Source organism: Malaclemys terrapin, chromosome 13 (assembly GCF_027887155.1).
Source record: "Malaclemys terrapin pileata isolate rMalTer1 chromosome 13, rMalTer1.hap1, whole genome shotgun sequence".
NCBI classification, from domain to species: domain Eukaryota; kingdom Metazoa; phylum Chordata; order Testudines; family Emydidae; genus Malaclemys; species Malaclemys terrapin.
In genome coordinates, this window is record NC_071517.1 from 394,135 (window position 1) to 408,431 (window position 14,297).

General features: G+C 50.3%; 2 protein-coding genes across 8 annotated transcripts; both read left to right on the forward strand.

Annotated features, from left to right (window-relative positions):
* Nucleotides 1–3: 3 nt before the first annotated feature.
* Nucleotides 4–13,067, forward strand: RFNG (RFNG O-fucosylpeptide 3-beta-N-acetylglucosaminyltransferase). 7 transcript variants are annotated; one of them, XM_054048455.1, is made up of 11 exons: nt 101–182; nt 2,269–2,492; nt 3,292–3,386; nt 4,149–4,714; nt 5,920–5,968; nt 6,491–6,593; nt 7,037–7,190; nt 8,638–8,723; nt 8,812–8,977; nt 9,993–10,078; nt 10,316–13,067. In XM_054048455.1, exons 4-11 carry the CDS (start codon nt 4,217–4,219, stop codon nt 10,380–10,382), a joined length of 1,209 nt encoding a protein of 402 aa, XP_053904430.1. In that variant the 5' UTR covers nt 101–182; nt 2,269–2,492; nt 3,292–3,386; nt 4,149–4,216; the 3' UTR covers nt 10,383–13,067. The 7 variants fall into 7 exon arrangements, with proteins under 7 accessions (XP_053904431.1, XP_053904434.1, XP_053904435.1 ...); XM_054048458.1 differs by having other exon boundaries at nt 3,292–3,382; XM_054048456.1 differs by lacking the exons at nt 101–182; nt 3,292–3,386 and adding an exon at nt 4–97.
* Nucleotides 301–1,730, forward strand: LOC128847851 (putative protein CRIPAK; the record flags this gene model as incomplete). Its single annotated transcript, XM_054047575.1, has 2 exons — nt 301–448; nt 1,636–1,730. Coding segments are annotated over 2 exons (243 nt in total), but the record flags the coding sequence as incomplete, so codon positions are not given.
* Nucleotides 13,068–14,297: the final 1,230 nt, after the last annotated feature.

Consider the following 14,297-nt stretch of genomic DNA (forward strand, 5'->3'; position numbering starts at 1 on the left):
CGCAGCCCAGCCGTGGGCCCCGACAGGTGGAGCCCTTAAAGGGCCCGCGGCCCCTCTGCCGCTCGGGGGATCTCGGACTCCGAGCCGGCCGGCGGGGGTAAGGGAAGCGACACCACCCGAGAGCGGGCGGGCGGGCGGCTGCTGGGAGAAGCCACGGTCTGGCCCGAAGTGACCATCGTGAGGTGGGGGACGTTCCTGGTACCTCCAAATCTGCAGTGCCCCCCGGGACATCCCGCACCCCGCGTGATCCCCCACGTGCAGTGCCCCCCAGAGCATCCCCCACGTGCAGTGCCCCCCAGAACATCCCGCGTGATCCCCCACGTGCAGTGCCCCCCGGGACATCCCGCACCCCACGTGCAGTGCCCCCCAGAACATCCCGCATCCCGCGTGCAGTGCCCCCCAGAACATCCCCCACGTGCAGTGCCCCCCGGGACATCCCGCACCCCGCGTGATCCCCCACGTGCAGTGCCCCCCAGAGCATCCCGCGTGCAGTGCCCCCCAGAACATCCCGCGTGCAGTGCCCCCCAGAACATCCCGCACCCCGCGTGATCCCCCACGTGCAGTGCCCCCCAGAGCATCCCGCGTGCAGTGCCCCCCAGAACATCCCGCACCCCGCGTGATCCCCCACGTGCAGTGCCCCCCAGAACATCCCGCATCCCGCGTGCAGTGCCCCCCAGAACATCCCGCACCCCGCGTGATCCCCCACGTGCAGTGCCCCCCGGGACATCCCGCGTGATCCCCCACGTGCAGTGCCCCCCAGAACATCCCGCATCCCGTGTGCAGTGCCCCCCAGAACATCCCGCACCCCGCGTGATCCCCCACGTGCAGTGCCCCCCAGAACATCCCGCGTGATCCCCCACGTGCAGTGCCCCCCAGAACATCCCGCATGATCCCCCACGTGCAGTGCCCCCCAGAACATCCCGCACCCCGCGTGCAGTGCCCCCCGGGACATCCTGCACCCCGCGTGATCCCCCACGTGCAGTGCCCCCCGGGACATCCCGCGTGATCCCCCACGTGCAGTGCCCCCCAGAACATCCCGCATCCCGCGTGCAGTGCCCCCCAGAACATCCCGCACCCCGCGTGATCCCCCACGTGCAGTGCCCCCCAGAACATCCCGCGTGATCCCCCACGTGCAGTGCCCCCCAGAACATCCCGCACCCCGCGTGCAGTGCCCCCCGGGACATCCTGCACCCCGCATGATCCCCCACGTGCAGTGCCCCCCAGAACATCCCGCATCCCGCGTGCAGTGCCCCCCAGAACATCCTGCACCCCGCGTGATCCCCCACGTGCAGTGCCCCCCGGGACATCCCGCGTGATCCCCCACGTGCAGTGCCCCCCAGAACATCCCGCACCCCGCGTGCAGTGCCCCCCGGGACATCCTGCACCCCGCGTGATCCCCCACGTGCAGTGCCCCCCAGAACATCCCGCGTGATCCCCCACGTGCAGTGCCCCCCAGAACATCCCGCATCCCGCGTGCAGTGCCCCCCAGAACATCCCGCACCCCGCGTGCAGTGCCCCCCGGGACATCCTGCACCCCGCGTGATCCCCCACGTGCAGTGCCCCCCAGAACATCCCGCATCCCGTGTGCAGTGCCCCCCAGAACATCCCGCACCCCGCGTGATCCCCCACGTGCAGTGCCCCCCGGGACATCCCGTGTGATCCCCCACGTGCAGTGCCCCCCGGGACATCCCGCATCCCACGTGCAGTGCCCCCCAGAACATCCCGCGTGATCCCCCACGTGCAGTGCCCCCCAGAACATCCCGCATCCCGCGTGCAGTGCCCCCCAGAACATCCCGCATCCCGCGTGATCCCCCACGTGCAGTGCCCCCCCAGAACATCCCGCACCCCACGTGCAGTGCCCCCTGGAACATCCCCCACGTGCAGTGCCCCCCGGGACATCCTGCACCCCACGTGCAGTGCCCTCCTGGGTACCCACGAGACCCACCGAGTGCAGTGCCCCCTGGGACATCCCCCAACCCACGTACAGTGCCCCCATGACCGGGACATCCCGCACCCCACGTGCAGTGCCCCTCAGGACATCCCCCACCCCACGTGCAGTGCCCCCCACACCCAGGTCATCCCCCACCCCACGTGATCCCCCACGTGCAGTGCCCCCCAGCACATCCCCCGCCCCACATGCAGTGCCCCCCGCACTCAGGACATCCCCCCACCCCACGTGATCCCCCACGCGAAGTGCCCCCCCGGGACATCACCCACCCCACGTGCAGTGCCCCCCGTGCCTGTCTTAACCCACAGTGCCTTCCCCAGGGCACCAAGGGTGACCCGCATCACTGTTCCATATTCTGTCTGTCTGGGTGCTTGCTGTGCCCATCCTGGACAGCGAGAGCACAGGGAGCGCCCTGCAATGCACAGGCCGGTGCCGCAGCTCCAGCCCCGAGGAGCCCACGGGTTCTCAGAGACACAGATCTGACCCGAGAGTAGAGGACGCTTGTCCCGAGGCCAATGTCCCAAGCCACCCAAACAGATGAAAGGTAAAATGAGTCCAGCTCAGCCTCTTCTGTAATATTTGTAGATCAAGCAAAAAGTGAAACAAAAAGACTGACACAACCTGAATGTGTTTAATAGGGGGGTTGATACTTTTGGGGAGGTCTCAAGTTGGCATAACAACCAGCTGAAGTAGTCTAGAAATAGAAGGAAACAAGGAAAACAGTTTATAGTTGGAATCACTGTAAATATGTTTTAACTGATTAATTTTAATGAGGAAAGGTTGCTGCACCTTTCTGGATGGTGCTTTTCCAGGGGTCACTTGACAACTTGTTTAGGAACCTGTGGATGGAACAGCTTGCAGGTGAAGAGCAAGGTTTACAGTCATGGCTGTTGCCACCTGCTTGGGGCAATAACATATACCTTGAAAAAGAGGAAATCAGTGACATCAGCACCTACATCTGGTTCTGCTGAATCCTGAACTCCACATGGGATGTGAAACAGAACTGCCTGTTGCCACACCATCTCTTGGGTGACATCTTCCTTCTTCATTTTTTTTCTTTCTTATAATTTCCTTTTGGTCTTCTATCTAATAAGAGTCCGGTTTAGCCAGCCATGACAAATCCATCTTTTGCAACACTACTGTAATGAAAAGGCAAACTGTAAACAATGTTCTTAGCCCAAATAGTAAAAGTTTGCTAAATCTGACAGTCTAATAAGACAGTATGCTGTGACTATAACTTTCCAGCAACTGATTTACAAACAAAAAAATCCACTGAAATAGAAGCTGCACTTTCTACCTTTGCTAGTTTTTCTCTCTCTCTTCATGTGTGTTTTGTCTTGAAGGAAACAGCAACAACTTTAAGTGAAGACTGGATGTCTTTCTGAAAGATGTGCCATGACTCAAATAAAAGCTATGATCTTGATGCAGAAATTAGTAGGTGTGGTTCTTTTGCCTGTGTTGTGCAGATCAGACTAGACTCAGAGGATTATAATGGTTCCTTCTGGACTTAAAATGTTTAACTATGAACAAATCAAGACAGTCTAAACTGATTTTTTTTTTTCACTTGTCCCCAACATGGACAGTTAAAATCATCTTTAATACTACTTAAAAAGATGATCAAACAAGGGACTTCCCCCTTTAAACTATACACAGAAAGAGAATAAGGGAAGTTCTTTAAATACAGATTTCACTTAACTCCTTAAATTTCAAATGCTTTTAAGTGTTTTTCCTTTTTGTGTGTGTTTAGTAAAAAGTTACGTTTTTAATGATAGCTGTTACAGTGGAAGTGAATAATAACTTGATACAAAACCCCAAAACACAATTAACGGTCTACTGTTGTAGCAGCAAGCAAGGGATTTGAAACAAGGTCAGAGAGTGACAGAGATACCGTTATCAATACAGCAATACCTATAACTGAGAGTGGGTGTTGGTGTTAGTATGACTGGGGTGGTGCTGAGGTTATGGTGACTAGGGACAGCAATGTATGTGCACTGGGGAAAGGGTGACTAGGGAAAAAGAAGTGTCTTGAGGTAGCATGTAAAAGAGGAAAGTGAGGTTTCATGGGGCAGAGGCAAGCAGATGTTCCAGGCATAGAACACACCCAGCTCTGCTGGTTCCGTGGTTTGTAAACAAAATATAGCAAGACTGTGATGCAAGTCTGTCTCACAGAGCCCTCAACCTCTCCTATTCTCTCCTACAGAGCTGTGATCCATTATGTGACGCAATGTCCCAACTGTACAACATGGCAGGGGCCCTGGGGGCTGAAGAATGACACTTTCCTGCATTGGGCTCAGTAAAATCTGCTTCCTGCTGTCCGTGACCTTCTGTGCTTTCCTTCTCCTGCTAATCCCCAAATTCCAGACTACCTGGAGACATTGGGGCTATCCACAACCCCGTCCACCACCTCCTTTTAATGCTTCCTGCAAAAGTGAGTTCCACCACCCGCAGGCAGAGCCCAGTTCAACAGGCCATTTGGACAGTGAGGGAACTGATATTGCACACAGTGTGAAAGATGAAACTGTAGAAAAATGGGGGGATTACAGCCTACATGCTGGGGGATCCAGCCTTAAACTTGAGGAGCAGGATGGGAGCCCCACCAGTCCTCTTCAAACTATGTTGAAGGACCACCATGGACCTGCAGGTGATTCCATTAAGGAGAATCTGGAGCTGAAAGATATTTTTATTGCTGTGAAAACTACAAGAAAGTATCATAAAACTAGGCTGGACTTGCTCTTCCAAACCTGGATTTCGCAGGCCAAAAGACAGGTGAGAGATCTTCCTCACAGGGATAGGACAATTATAGTGGGAGCCCCTCTCTCTGTGACTGCAGGTTCAAGATCTGCCATAATCCCACTGCCCTCCATGGTCATGCTGCAATTCACTCTGTGTATTCCCTACCAGTTCATTAAAAAGGTTCTTCCTGCAGGATTAGGAACTGAGTTCCTGTAAATAATCCGTCTGACCAAAAGCCTAAAATGAGCTGCTACTAGGTGGTAGAACATTAGTCTGGATGCACAATCTGTCTTCTTGTGGCCTGGGGTCTGTAACTTGTGCAGGAGTGTTCTTGGGATTGATATATGCTTGAATAATTATAACCTTGCCTGTGACTCTAATAAAACTTGCAAGGCAGACTCTGTTGAGCTTGAAACTAGCAACCAGAGCTGAATCCACAGTGGTGTAAGATAACATCCCTAAATTCACTTAAAAGGCTACAGGTCCAGAGAGAAGCTGCAGCCGGAGAAAATGTGCCAAGCTTGGTATAATGGAGGGAGCCATTGCATAGTCATCCACAATTCCTGATGCTAGTGCTGATGTGTCTGAGCCAATAATTTCAGACGATCTGCTCTTCAGTACAGTGACTGGGTCTTTGTATGAGATGTAGCATAGAATCTGTCCCTTAATGTAGAAGTTTCAATGCATTTGCGGAGATTAACAAAATCCTATCCAGATGTTTTGAATCTTCTCCACCTGTCGGGGGCAGGATATTGCTACCAAGTGGATCTTTTTTTCCCTTACTTTCATTCTTCCCCAGAATTCTGTTGATTCCTCTAGGCCCATTGACTATCTGGGGCAATATCCAGCCGAGCAGGTGTGCTATCTTTTAGGATGGGGTGGAAGAGGAGATTGCAGAGGAAGAAACTCTTGAAAAACAGCTTGTTCCTGAATTTGGGATGCCTCAGCCCTGCCCTGAGACAGGAGGGTAGTTCTGTCTTGGATTCTCTGCTAAAATTGCCAGTGAGGGATCCAGTCAATACTGAATGTGCTGGTGGGTTTTCTGATGTAGAAACCAATCCAATAGGCAACAGACCAAGTTAACACCAGTTCTTTTCACAATGGCCACTGAAAAATAACTAGATAAATTACTAGCAATTCTAATTGGGGACTGAGTGAAGCTAAAATTAATTGGTCCATTTCTGAAATCTTTGGAAAGGGAAGCCCCTTTTTTCCTAATGTCTTTGTGTCTCCCACAGACGTTTATATTCACAGATTGGGAGGACCGTGAACTGCGCCTAAGAGCAGGTAAGCCATGTAGTTCAAATGCACACTTGCTCCTTTGACTACGGATGCTGACTTGCTGCCATCCTCTCCCTCGAGGAGCCTCATTCTGTGCTGTGCATGTGATTGGTGAAAGGGAGCTGGAAGCTCGGAGGAGGGAAATGCTGTTTCCTTCTTTCCTGATTTGGATTTGTAGGACCTTCATTGACATCATTCACTGGGTTAATCTTCACATTCACTTTTTTCCTTTCTGTTTGTAAGTTTCAGTGTAGCTGTTTGAGGGTTAATGTACACGAGCCTCCTTGCGCACTGTCCCTGTACATGGCTCATCTTCCCTGCTGTCTGGCTCCATTTTCATGTGCTCTTCACCCTATGTGCTACATGCTCACTCTGTAAGCACCACACACCCTACATGCAGCTCTCTACATGTGCAATGCATGTGCACCATGTCCATGTTTCAGGTTCGTGCTCCAGAGGTGCACATGCTGTCTCTCCCAGATTATGCATTCACCCCAATCTTGACCATTTTGACCTTCATTTCCTTAGGAGATCACATGATCAACACCAACTGCTCTGCTGTTCACACCCGCCAGGCACTCTGCTGCAAGATGTCTGTGGAATACGATAAATTCCTCGAATCTGGGAGAAAGTATGTGAGACTCATTGTTCCAACTGTAGCTTTGTTCACTCCAATTCTGAGTTCCAGGGAGGTCCCAACATTCTCCTTTCTAGTTCCAGTAATGAGTGAGCATGATCCAGGCTGTGATCCCAGAGGGTGGTGGTGATGAGCATAGGGAAGGGGTAGCAGCAGAAAGAGAAGCACTTCTAGGCAAGACTCAGGAAAAAGGCTATAGGGAGGAAGAGCTCACAAGCGGCCTACTGACTTCAGCCTCTCTCGTAGAGTTGAGAAGTATTGGCAGCTTTGGCTTCTAACTTCTGCATTTTCAGTCTGAGGGCCTTTTTTTTCCAGTCGCTTTGCCCCAAATCTGAGAGACTAAGATCTTCACTGGAGAGAACTCAGTACATAGAAACTTTACATCGCTTCCTCAGTGCCTCGGCTGTATGACTGTGTCTGCCCTGCTTTGTCTGCAGATGGTTTTGCCATGTGGATGATGACAACTATGTGAATCCACAGAATCTCCTGCGCCTCTTGTCTGCCTTCTCACACAGCCAGGACGTATATGTGGGGAGGCCAAGCCTGGACCACCCCATTGAGGCAGCTGACCATGTCCGGAGTGATGGATCAGTAAGCATGCTCTGTAATTGTCCCTTCTGCCCCCCTCCCGCAGCCTCTGAGCGAACAGTTCACAAGATCCCATGTACAAAACTTCTGAGTTAATTTGCAATTTACAAATGGTCTTGTGAGCTGAACAGGGATTCTTCTCCCTTCGCGGGTAGCTGTGGGAGAACAGGCTCCCCCTACTTCAACATTTGGGTGTGAGGAATGCTCCCTTAGAACCCCTCAACCAGGTCAGTTTCTGCAGTTATCGCCATTCAGTACTGGGAGCCTTCATTTTGATCCTCTTTTACTTACGATTATTAATCATGTTTTTACAGTAATGCCTATATACCAACCAAGAATAGGACCCCATTGTGCTAGGCACTGTACAAACACAGCAGTAGTAGCCAGCCCCTGCCCCCAAAGAGCTTACAGTCAAAACAGATGAGACAGAAGGGGTGGGGGAAGGGGTAGAACACAGAAGTAGAGTGAACAATGTGGTGGCAGCAAACATCATGTTAGTTCAATGGCTTTTTTGGGGGGAGGTAGTTAGGAGGGAATCTGTGAAATGGAAATAAAGGTGAAGGGAGAGGGGACACTGAAGGGCAGGGAAGAGGAAGGGAACAGGTCAGGGAAGAAGAGGGTAAGAGGGACAAGTGTGGTATGAAGCTAATATGAGGAGATTAAGGGAGGAGAAGGGGGAGGGAGAGGGCCGGAGCAGACAGCCAATCAGCATAGGCAGGAAAAGTCTAATCAAAACTGTAGAGTCCTCTGAATGTCAGGCTTTCTATCCTAGAAAGTAACATCTCAGTACTTCATCTGCTGCCATCCTGAGCTAACCTCAAGAGATTAGACAATTGCTCTGTGACTGGTCACTTCCAGTAGTGAGCAATCATTTCTCTGGTACCCCAGTGTGTCTCAGTCACAAGATACATGAGCATCTCTATCTTGAGGCGCAAGTACCAAGTTGCCAGGCCAGCAGATACATTTCCTGGCAATGCATCCAGGTGAACTGGCCTGTTATGAAAAACCCTGCATGATTAAGTAGTCTCCTCAGCCTTAATCACTTGGCTCCAGCAGGGCTCCTCTGATTTCCCCAGAGAAGCTTGTTCCGGGCTATGATGACTCTGGAGGGCAGAATCACCATACAGAGGGTTGCACAGGGGAGTTGGGCTTCTCCTCAGTTCTCCATTGGGACTCTGGTTTTCCATTTCCTGTGTGCTCCCTGTTTCACTCAGACTCCACTGGCCCTGTGGTGGCAGCTGCAAGGTGGTAAGAGTTGCCTTATGAGAGAATGTCTAGCTTCCAGGAGTTCAAAGCGGCAGGGGTAGCCCAAAGTCCAGATATTTGCTCAGATCATGTGTCCAATATGCTGCAGAGCAGAAGATCCTTTTCCCTACCCAGGCAGATGGGAAAAGCTGAGTATCATTAACAAGTGTCTCTTTTTTTTCTTGTTGCTTTTGCTGTTCACTAGACAACTGTGAAGTTCTGGTTTGCCACAGGTGGAGCAGGGTTCTGTATCAGCAGGGGCCTTGCCCTGAAGATGAGTCCCTGGGCCAGGTAAATGCACCTCAGTAGCAGAGACCCCATGGCTTTGATAGGATTAAGCATGCATTTGACTCTCCAACTCCATCCTTTCTCCTGACAGCTTGGGTAACTTCATCAGCACTGCAGAGAGGGTGCGTCTTCCTGATGACTGCACCATCGGTTACATCATTGAGGGGCTGCTGGAGGTGAAGCTGCTGCACAGCCCCTTGTTCCATTCTCATCTGGAGAATCTGCAGAGACTACGAGGCGAGTCAGTGCTGCAGCAGGTAAGGCAAAGCCTTGTGCCTTGCTCAAAGCAGGCCCAGACCTTTGAGACACTCCTCAGTCTGATCAAAAGAAATCATCTCTGCAGGTGCAGCTACCTTCTCCCTGGTTTTCAGGAAAGGCAGATGGTATCAGGCATGTAATTTCACCATTACGCAAAGCTGCTTATGTAGTTGACCAGGGCAGTCCCATGTCCACCTCCTGCATTTGGATAACAGGCACATTTCCGTCCTGGCCAGCTGGGTCACCTTTAGTTCTCCCCTTCTTTGACTGTCCCTTCCAGCCCCAGCCATGCTGTTACCTTGCCACCTCTGTCTTCTTCCTTTCCAGTCCTGAGGCACACGAAATTACATAAGCTTGTTTTAAAATAATTACTTCTACAGCATTTTCTTTGATGGACAATAGGTGGTGCTGTAAAGCTGCCCCAAACTAAAATTCCTCCACTACTTATCTACGTACACCCTAAACAAGAACACAGTTTCCCACCCACAGAATACCCATTCAAATTGTTCTAACAGTTTTATTAGGCAATAAAAATGCACTTTCAGGGCCACATTCAGATCTGGTGTAATCACACCAGAAGTAAGCGGTGATGAATCTGGCCCTCCCTTTGTGATCGCCCTTTCTCCTAATATTAACTTTAACGGCTAATCAGAAAACCTTGTTGCTCCTAAAGATTATCAGAGAACTGAACTCTTAGGCTTTAGATTTAGGAAATATGTAATGCAGCCTCCGTATGGAAGAATGGTTTTCCAAGGCTGCTTATCTAAGCTTTTCTTGTCTCCTTCACTCTGTCTGATTTCTTCTTCCTGTTCTGCTTTGGATAGTCAGCAGGTTCTCTCAAAAGGCTTCTATCCTAAGTGAACCGTTATGACAAAGCAAACTATCACCTGACACCCAGATCACCTAGGATGTCCCTTTCCCTTTAGATCCTTCTCCTTATCCCTCATTAAGACCTCTTCCACTCAGTCACTCTCTGCTATGTTGCAGGTTCTGACTTTACGTTTGCTTTTTCAGGTCACCCTGAGTTACGGGGGCCCTGAGAACAAACACAATGTTGTGAGTGTGGCGGGAGTGTTTGGCTTGCAGCAAGATCCAACCCGGTGAGTACCTGCTTCCAAAACAAATTCTGCTTGCCCTGTCCATACCTACACACTGCAGAAAACTCAAGCACCCAAGCTGGGTCAGCATTTCTTATATTGCCTCCACACTCCAATTGGGTTATGGCCAATTTCCCTGCAGTCTTGGGATGCATGAACATTCCAAGAGTTTTGGCTGAGGTGTCCCCAAACTGATGAGCTCATGTCTCATGTTGTCCTCTCATCTTTCTCTTTTCACAGATTCAGATCTGTCCATTGTCTTCTCTACCCTGACACTACCTGGTGTCCCACTAAAAATATACTGTGACCTCAGACCTAACCTTGACATTTGGTATCTTACCTGCACAAGATTGGACAGGATGCTTTTCTTGGAGATGAACAAGAAAAATCTACAAAAGTAAGATCCCCTGATCACGTCATTCCCATGGCAGGAGTGTGAGGCCTCATCAGCTGCTGTCTGAAATATCCCAAGGAAGAAACTCTCCTACGCTTTGTCCTCTGGTCTTCCAGCAATTCATATAATGTCTCTAAGTTTAAGCATAGGCCCCCCCCTACTTCTTGTCTGGTTTTATCCATGCTTTGCTAGTGAAAAGCTCTGTGGCTATCACACGTGTTTGTACCTAACAAATACAGCGTGCAATGCAGTGCCTGGAATCATAGCACTGGAACTAGTGTTCTGAATAGGGCTTCTAGGAGTCAGTCCCCAGTCATGCTGCTGAGACACCAGGGCAGAGTATAGAGCCCATGGTGGGGAGGGAGGGATTTTTAATTTGGCTCCCTTGGAAGAAGAATGATTCAGGAACTTCTCCAGTTTATTTTTTCTTGTCCCAATGTCTTGAGCTGTGCGGGAATCTAGCTGAAACATCTGCACTTCCAGTCAGGCAGAGATGTGTTTACCAAGAACAAAATTATGCCAGTCTGCCCTGCATGACAGGCTGAGGACCACATCAGAACCGCATATCTTCTCTCCTTTAGCCCCCCTGGTCTCTTGAGTCTGGTTTCCATGAGGATAGCACACTTGGCTCTCTTTCTGGTTGGAAGATGGTGATTTTCCATGATGGGCTGCAGATCCAAAGGTGCTTGGTCTTGGCTCATACTATTTCCTGGCAGTTTGATACTGAGAGAGATGTTCGTGAGAATACTATTAGGTCCCTCCTCCCAGTGTAATCCACAGCATGGTCCCTGGTTGGCATCTGATCCTGGATTGCTAAAACAGCCTGCAGCCTCCTTCCTGCTTCTGCAGTCTTACTGTATCCCAAAGCCTATGTGGGAGGAGAAACCTGGGTTAGCTGCAGTGCCCTGAGGTGTTGTCATCTGGGGCCTTTGACTGGACTGGTGTGATCACCCAGGCCATAAATGGACCTTTGAGCTTCAGGCCTGGGGAAGATCTGTGTTCACTTTTCCTCTGCAAGCCAGCCAGCAAGAGATGCGCCAGAAGAAAGGCTTGCACACTCCCTCCAAGTGAGGGGCTCAGCCTGTTGTCTGCAGAGCTTCTACTGTAGGATTTGCCAGTGCTCTGCAAAGGAAAAGGAGTTTGGTTTTGGCGTGGGGAAAGAAGGGACTCCAAAAGTCTGTTGTTTTTCTTGTAGTCCACACTGAGGCTTGCACACTCCATTGCTGGCATGGTTAGAAAGAGCAGTGTCAAAAATTACTTTGCAAGACCCTCCCTTAGTCTAATGGGCCTTTCACAAGATCTTCATTGGTTCCTGTTCCTAATGACTAACACTGAAATGGGGGGAAAGCAGCAGAATTACATATTGGCAAATTGTAATTCCAAGCACTGTGACCTGAGCATGGAGCTGTCAGGAAGGAACTCTTGGTTTCTAATTCCATCTCTGCCACCAATGCACTGTGTGGCCGTGGGTGAGTCATGTGACCTCTCCCATTTGTAAAGTGGGTAGAGTGTATAGGCACACCTCTCAGGTATGCAGTCATGAGACTTCATGGAGTTGGGAATAATCCTCTTCAGAAAGAGTTACACATCTCTCCCTAACAAAGACCCTTTAGGGTTTATCCATGCATATTTTGCTGCTTTCTAGAGAGACTAATTCTATTGAGGGATAAGGTCCAGGCCTTCTAGCTGTCACAATCCTGAGTCTTTCTCTCTGACTTCTCAGATGTTGTGACCCTTCTTTGCCCTCCTTCATGCTTCCTGATGTGGCACTAACTCCATTCTTTGGCCAAGAGGCCAGACTGGGAACACTGGAATTGCCAGACTTCATCAGATCAGTGGTCCATCTAGCCCAGCCTCTTTTCTCAGACAGTGGCCAGAACCAAATGCTACAGAAGATGCCGTAAGAACCCTGCAGTAGGCATGTGGAATAACCTGCCTGCACCTTAGGTCTCCTCCTGATCCCTTCAGCCTGAAGTTTAATTTTGTCATTAATTACAACTGGATATTCATGATAGCCATATAAATATCCAATCCTTTTTGAATCTTCAGTACTTGGCCTCAATGCCTGTCTTCCTGTGGCAAAGAATTCCATAAATTAATGAGTCATTAATGGGACTCTGTGCCTCTGAATGCTGATTAACTGCTTCTTTACTGCAGCATCTGTTCCTGGTCCACGGACTGCCCTGGAATTGCATCTTGCCAGATATACCACATGTGACAGATCAGTTAAGACTAAGGCCTGATCCTACTACTATTCAAGTCAATGGCAAAACTCATATTGATTTCAGTAGCACCAGGACGGAGTCTGAAAAGTTTGGTCCCATACTCTTCCTGATTCCCAGGGCTGAGCATGCTACCTCTTTGGCATGCCCACAACTGAAAGGCCTATGGGCTGGGCTTGGAAAAGAAATGCATGCCTCCTGGATGGCAGTGCAGAGCACTGGCCTTTAACAAGCCGTTGTTTGGGCTCCTTTTAAGGTTTTTCATAAATGTTTCTAATATGGTAGCTGTGGCTGCCATAAGATGGGAGTGTTCCAGGCAAACTGGTATCTCTCATCTAAAGTGTTTTCTTTTAATTAAATAAATATTTAAAGGTGGGCCAGGTTTTCAGTGTCCTCTGTTAAGTTCCCTGACATCAATAGCAATATATGCAGTAAATCTCTAACACTCAACACCAGCAACCTGCCCTGAGCCTTGCACGCCCCGCAACTATTGCCTTGTGTCAAACGTAGTTCCTACCCAACATCCACCAGCCCCCAAAACTTCTGCCAATGCAAAAGCCACCTGTGATTTCTTGCTTCAACCCCCAAAGGGCTGCAAAGAATTGTGGGATTTAGGCAGTTTTGGGGTCCTGGGAGGGAGGAATAGGGTTGAGAAGCAGTACAGTAAATGGTGTTCCCAGACCTGCACTCTCATTACTGCTAGATAAAAATAAACTTGAGTGAGCGGAGGGACTTAAAAATACTAGAGCATCCTCTTGCCTTCCCAGTTAGTTTGTGCAGTGTTGCCAAACACCTGTTTGAAGCATTGACCAAAATGTAGAGCAGCTCTCATTCTCCTCACGAGCCAATAGCTGAGTTAGACAGCATCAGAAATGGCCCTTTATTTCTAGCAGTAAGTTAAATTAAAAGTAAAGCTAGTGGCATGTGCATTAATCAGTAACCGAACAGTCCCTGTGCCACAGTGTGTGGAAGGAGCACCAGCACTGCTTGTCGGAGGCAGATGCTGGACTCCTCCCTGAAATGGTCACCCCTCAGCATATCGCATGGAGCAGTTCACAGTGCAGCAGCTGACAGGCTGTGGTTCTGTTACCTTCTCCCCATGAGCCTCTGCTTGCTGAGGCTGTTGACCATTGGTCCAGTGTATTATATTGTCCTGTGGGTGTTGCATGATGCCTGTGGAGTCCACCCCTCCCACAATGGAGCTGCCAGCTCCTGCTTTATGGCCTCATAGTAGGCCTGTGCTTGCTCTCTGCTTCCCTTCACCCTGTGCTGTGAGTGCTTCAGCTGCCACTAGGCAGAGCGCATTCAGCCAGTGGGAGCCTCTCTCTATGGAAGAGCGGCTCCTTCCTTCTATCACCAGCAGCCATGTCCTGTCTGCCACTTCGCTCCACTAACTGGGCTGACTGCACCACCCGCTTACACCTCCCCATCTACAACAAAGGGAAGGGTCAGGCAGGAGCAATGGTTTGGACCTTGGACACACAGAAAGCCCTGCTTGAGTATGGCAGTGGATGGGAACCCCAAAGATGGAAATGGGCTTCCTAGTCCAGTCCCAGTGTCCTGGTCATGACAGCAGTGGCCTGTAAGGGTACTTCTTGCATTCCCC

Coding starts and splice junctions, on each gene's coding strand:
- RFNG (XM_054048456.1), top strand. CDS start 4,217: ATGACACTTTCCTGCATTGGGCTCAGTAAAATCTGCTTCCTGCTGTCC. Junction 4,715..5,919: donor TTTCGCAGGCCAAAAGACAG/GTGAGAGATCTT, acceptor TGTCTCCCACAG/ACGTTTATATTCACAGATTG. Junction 6,594..7,036: donor TTCCTCGAATCTGGGAGAAA/GTATGTGAGACT, acceptor CTTTGTCTGCAG/ATGGTTTTGCCATGTGGATG.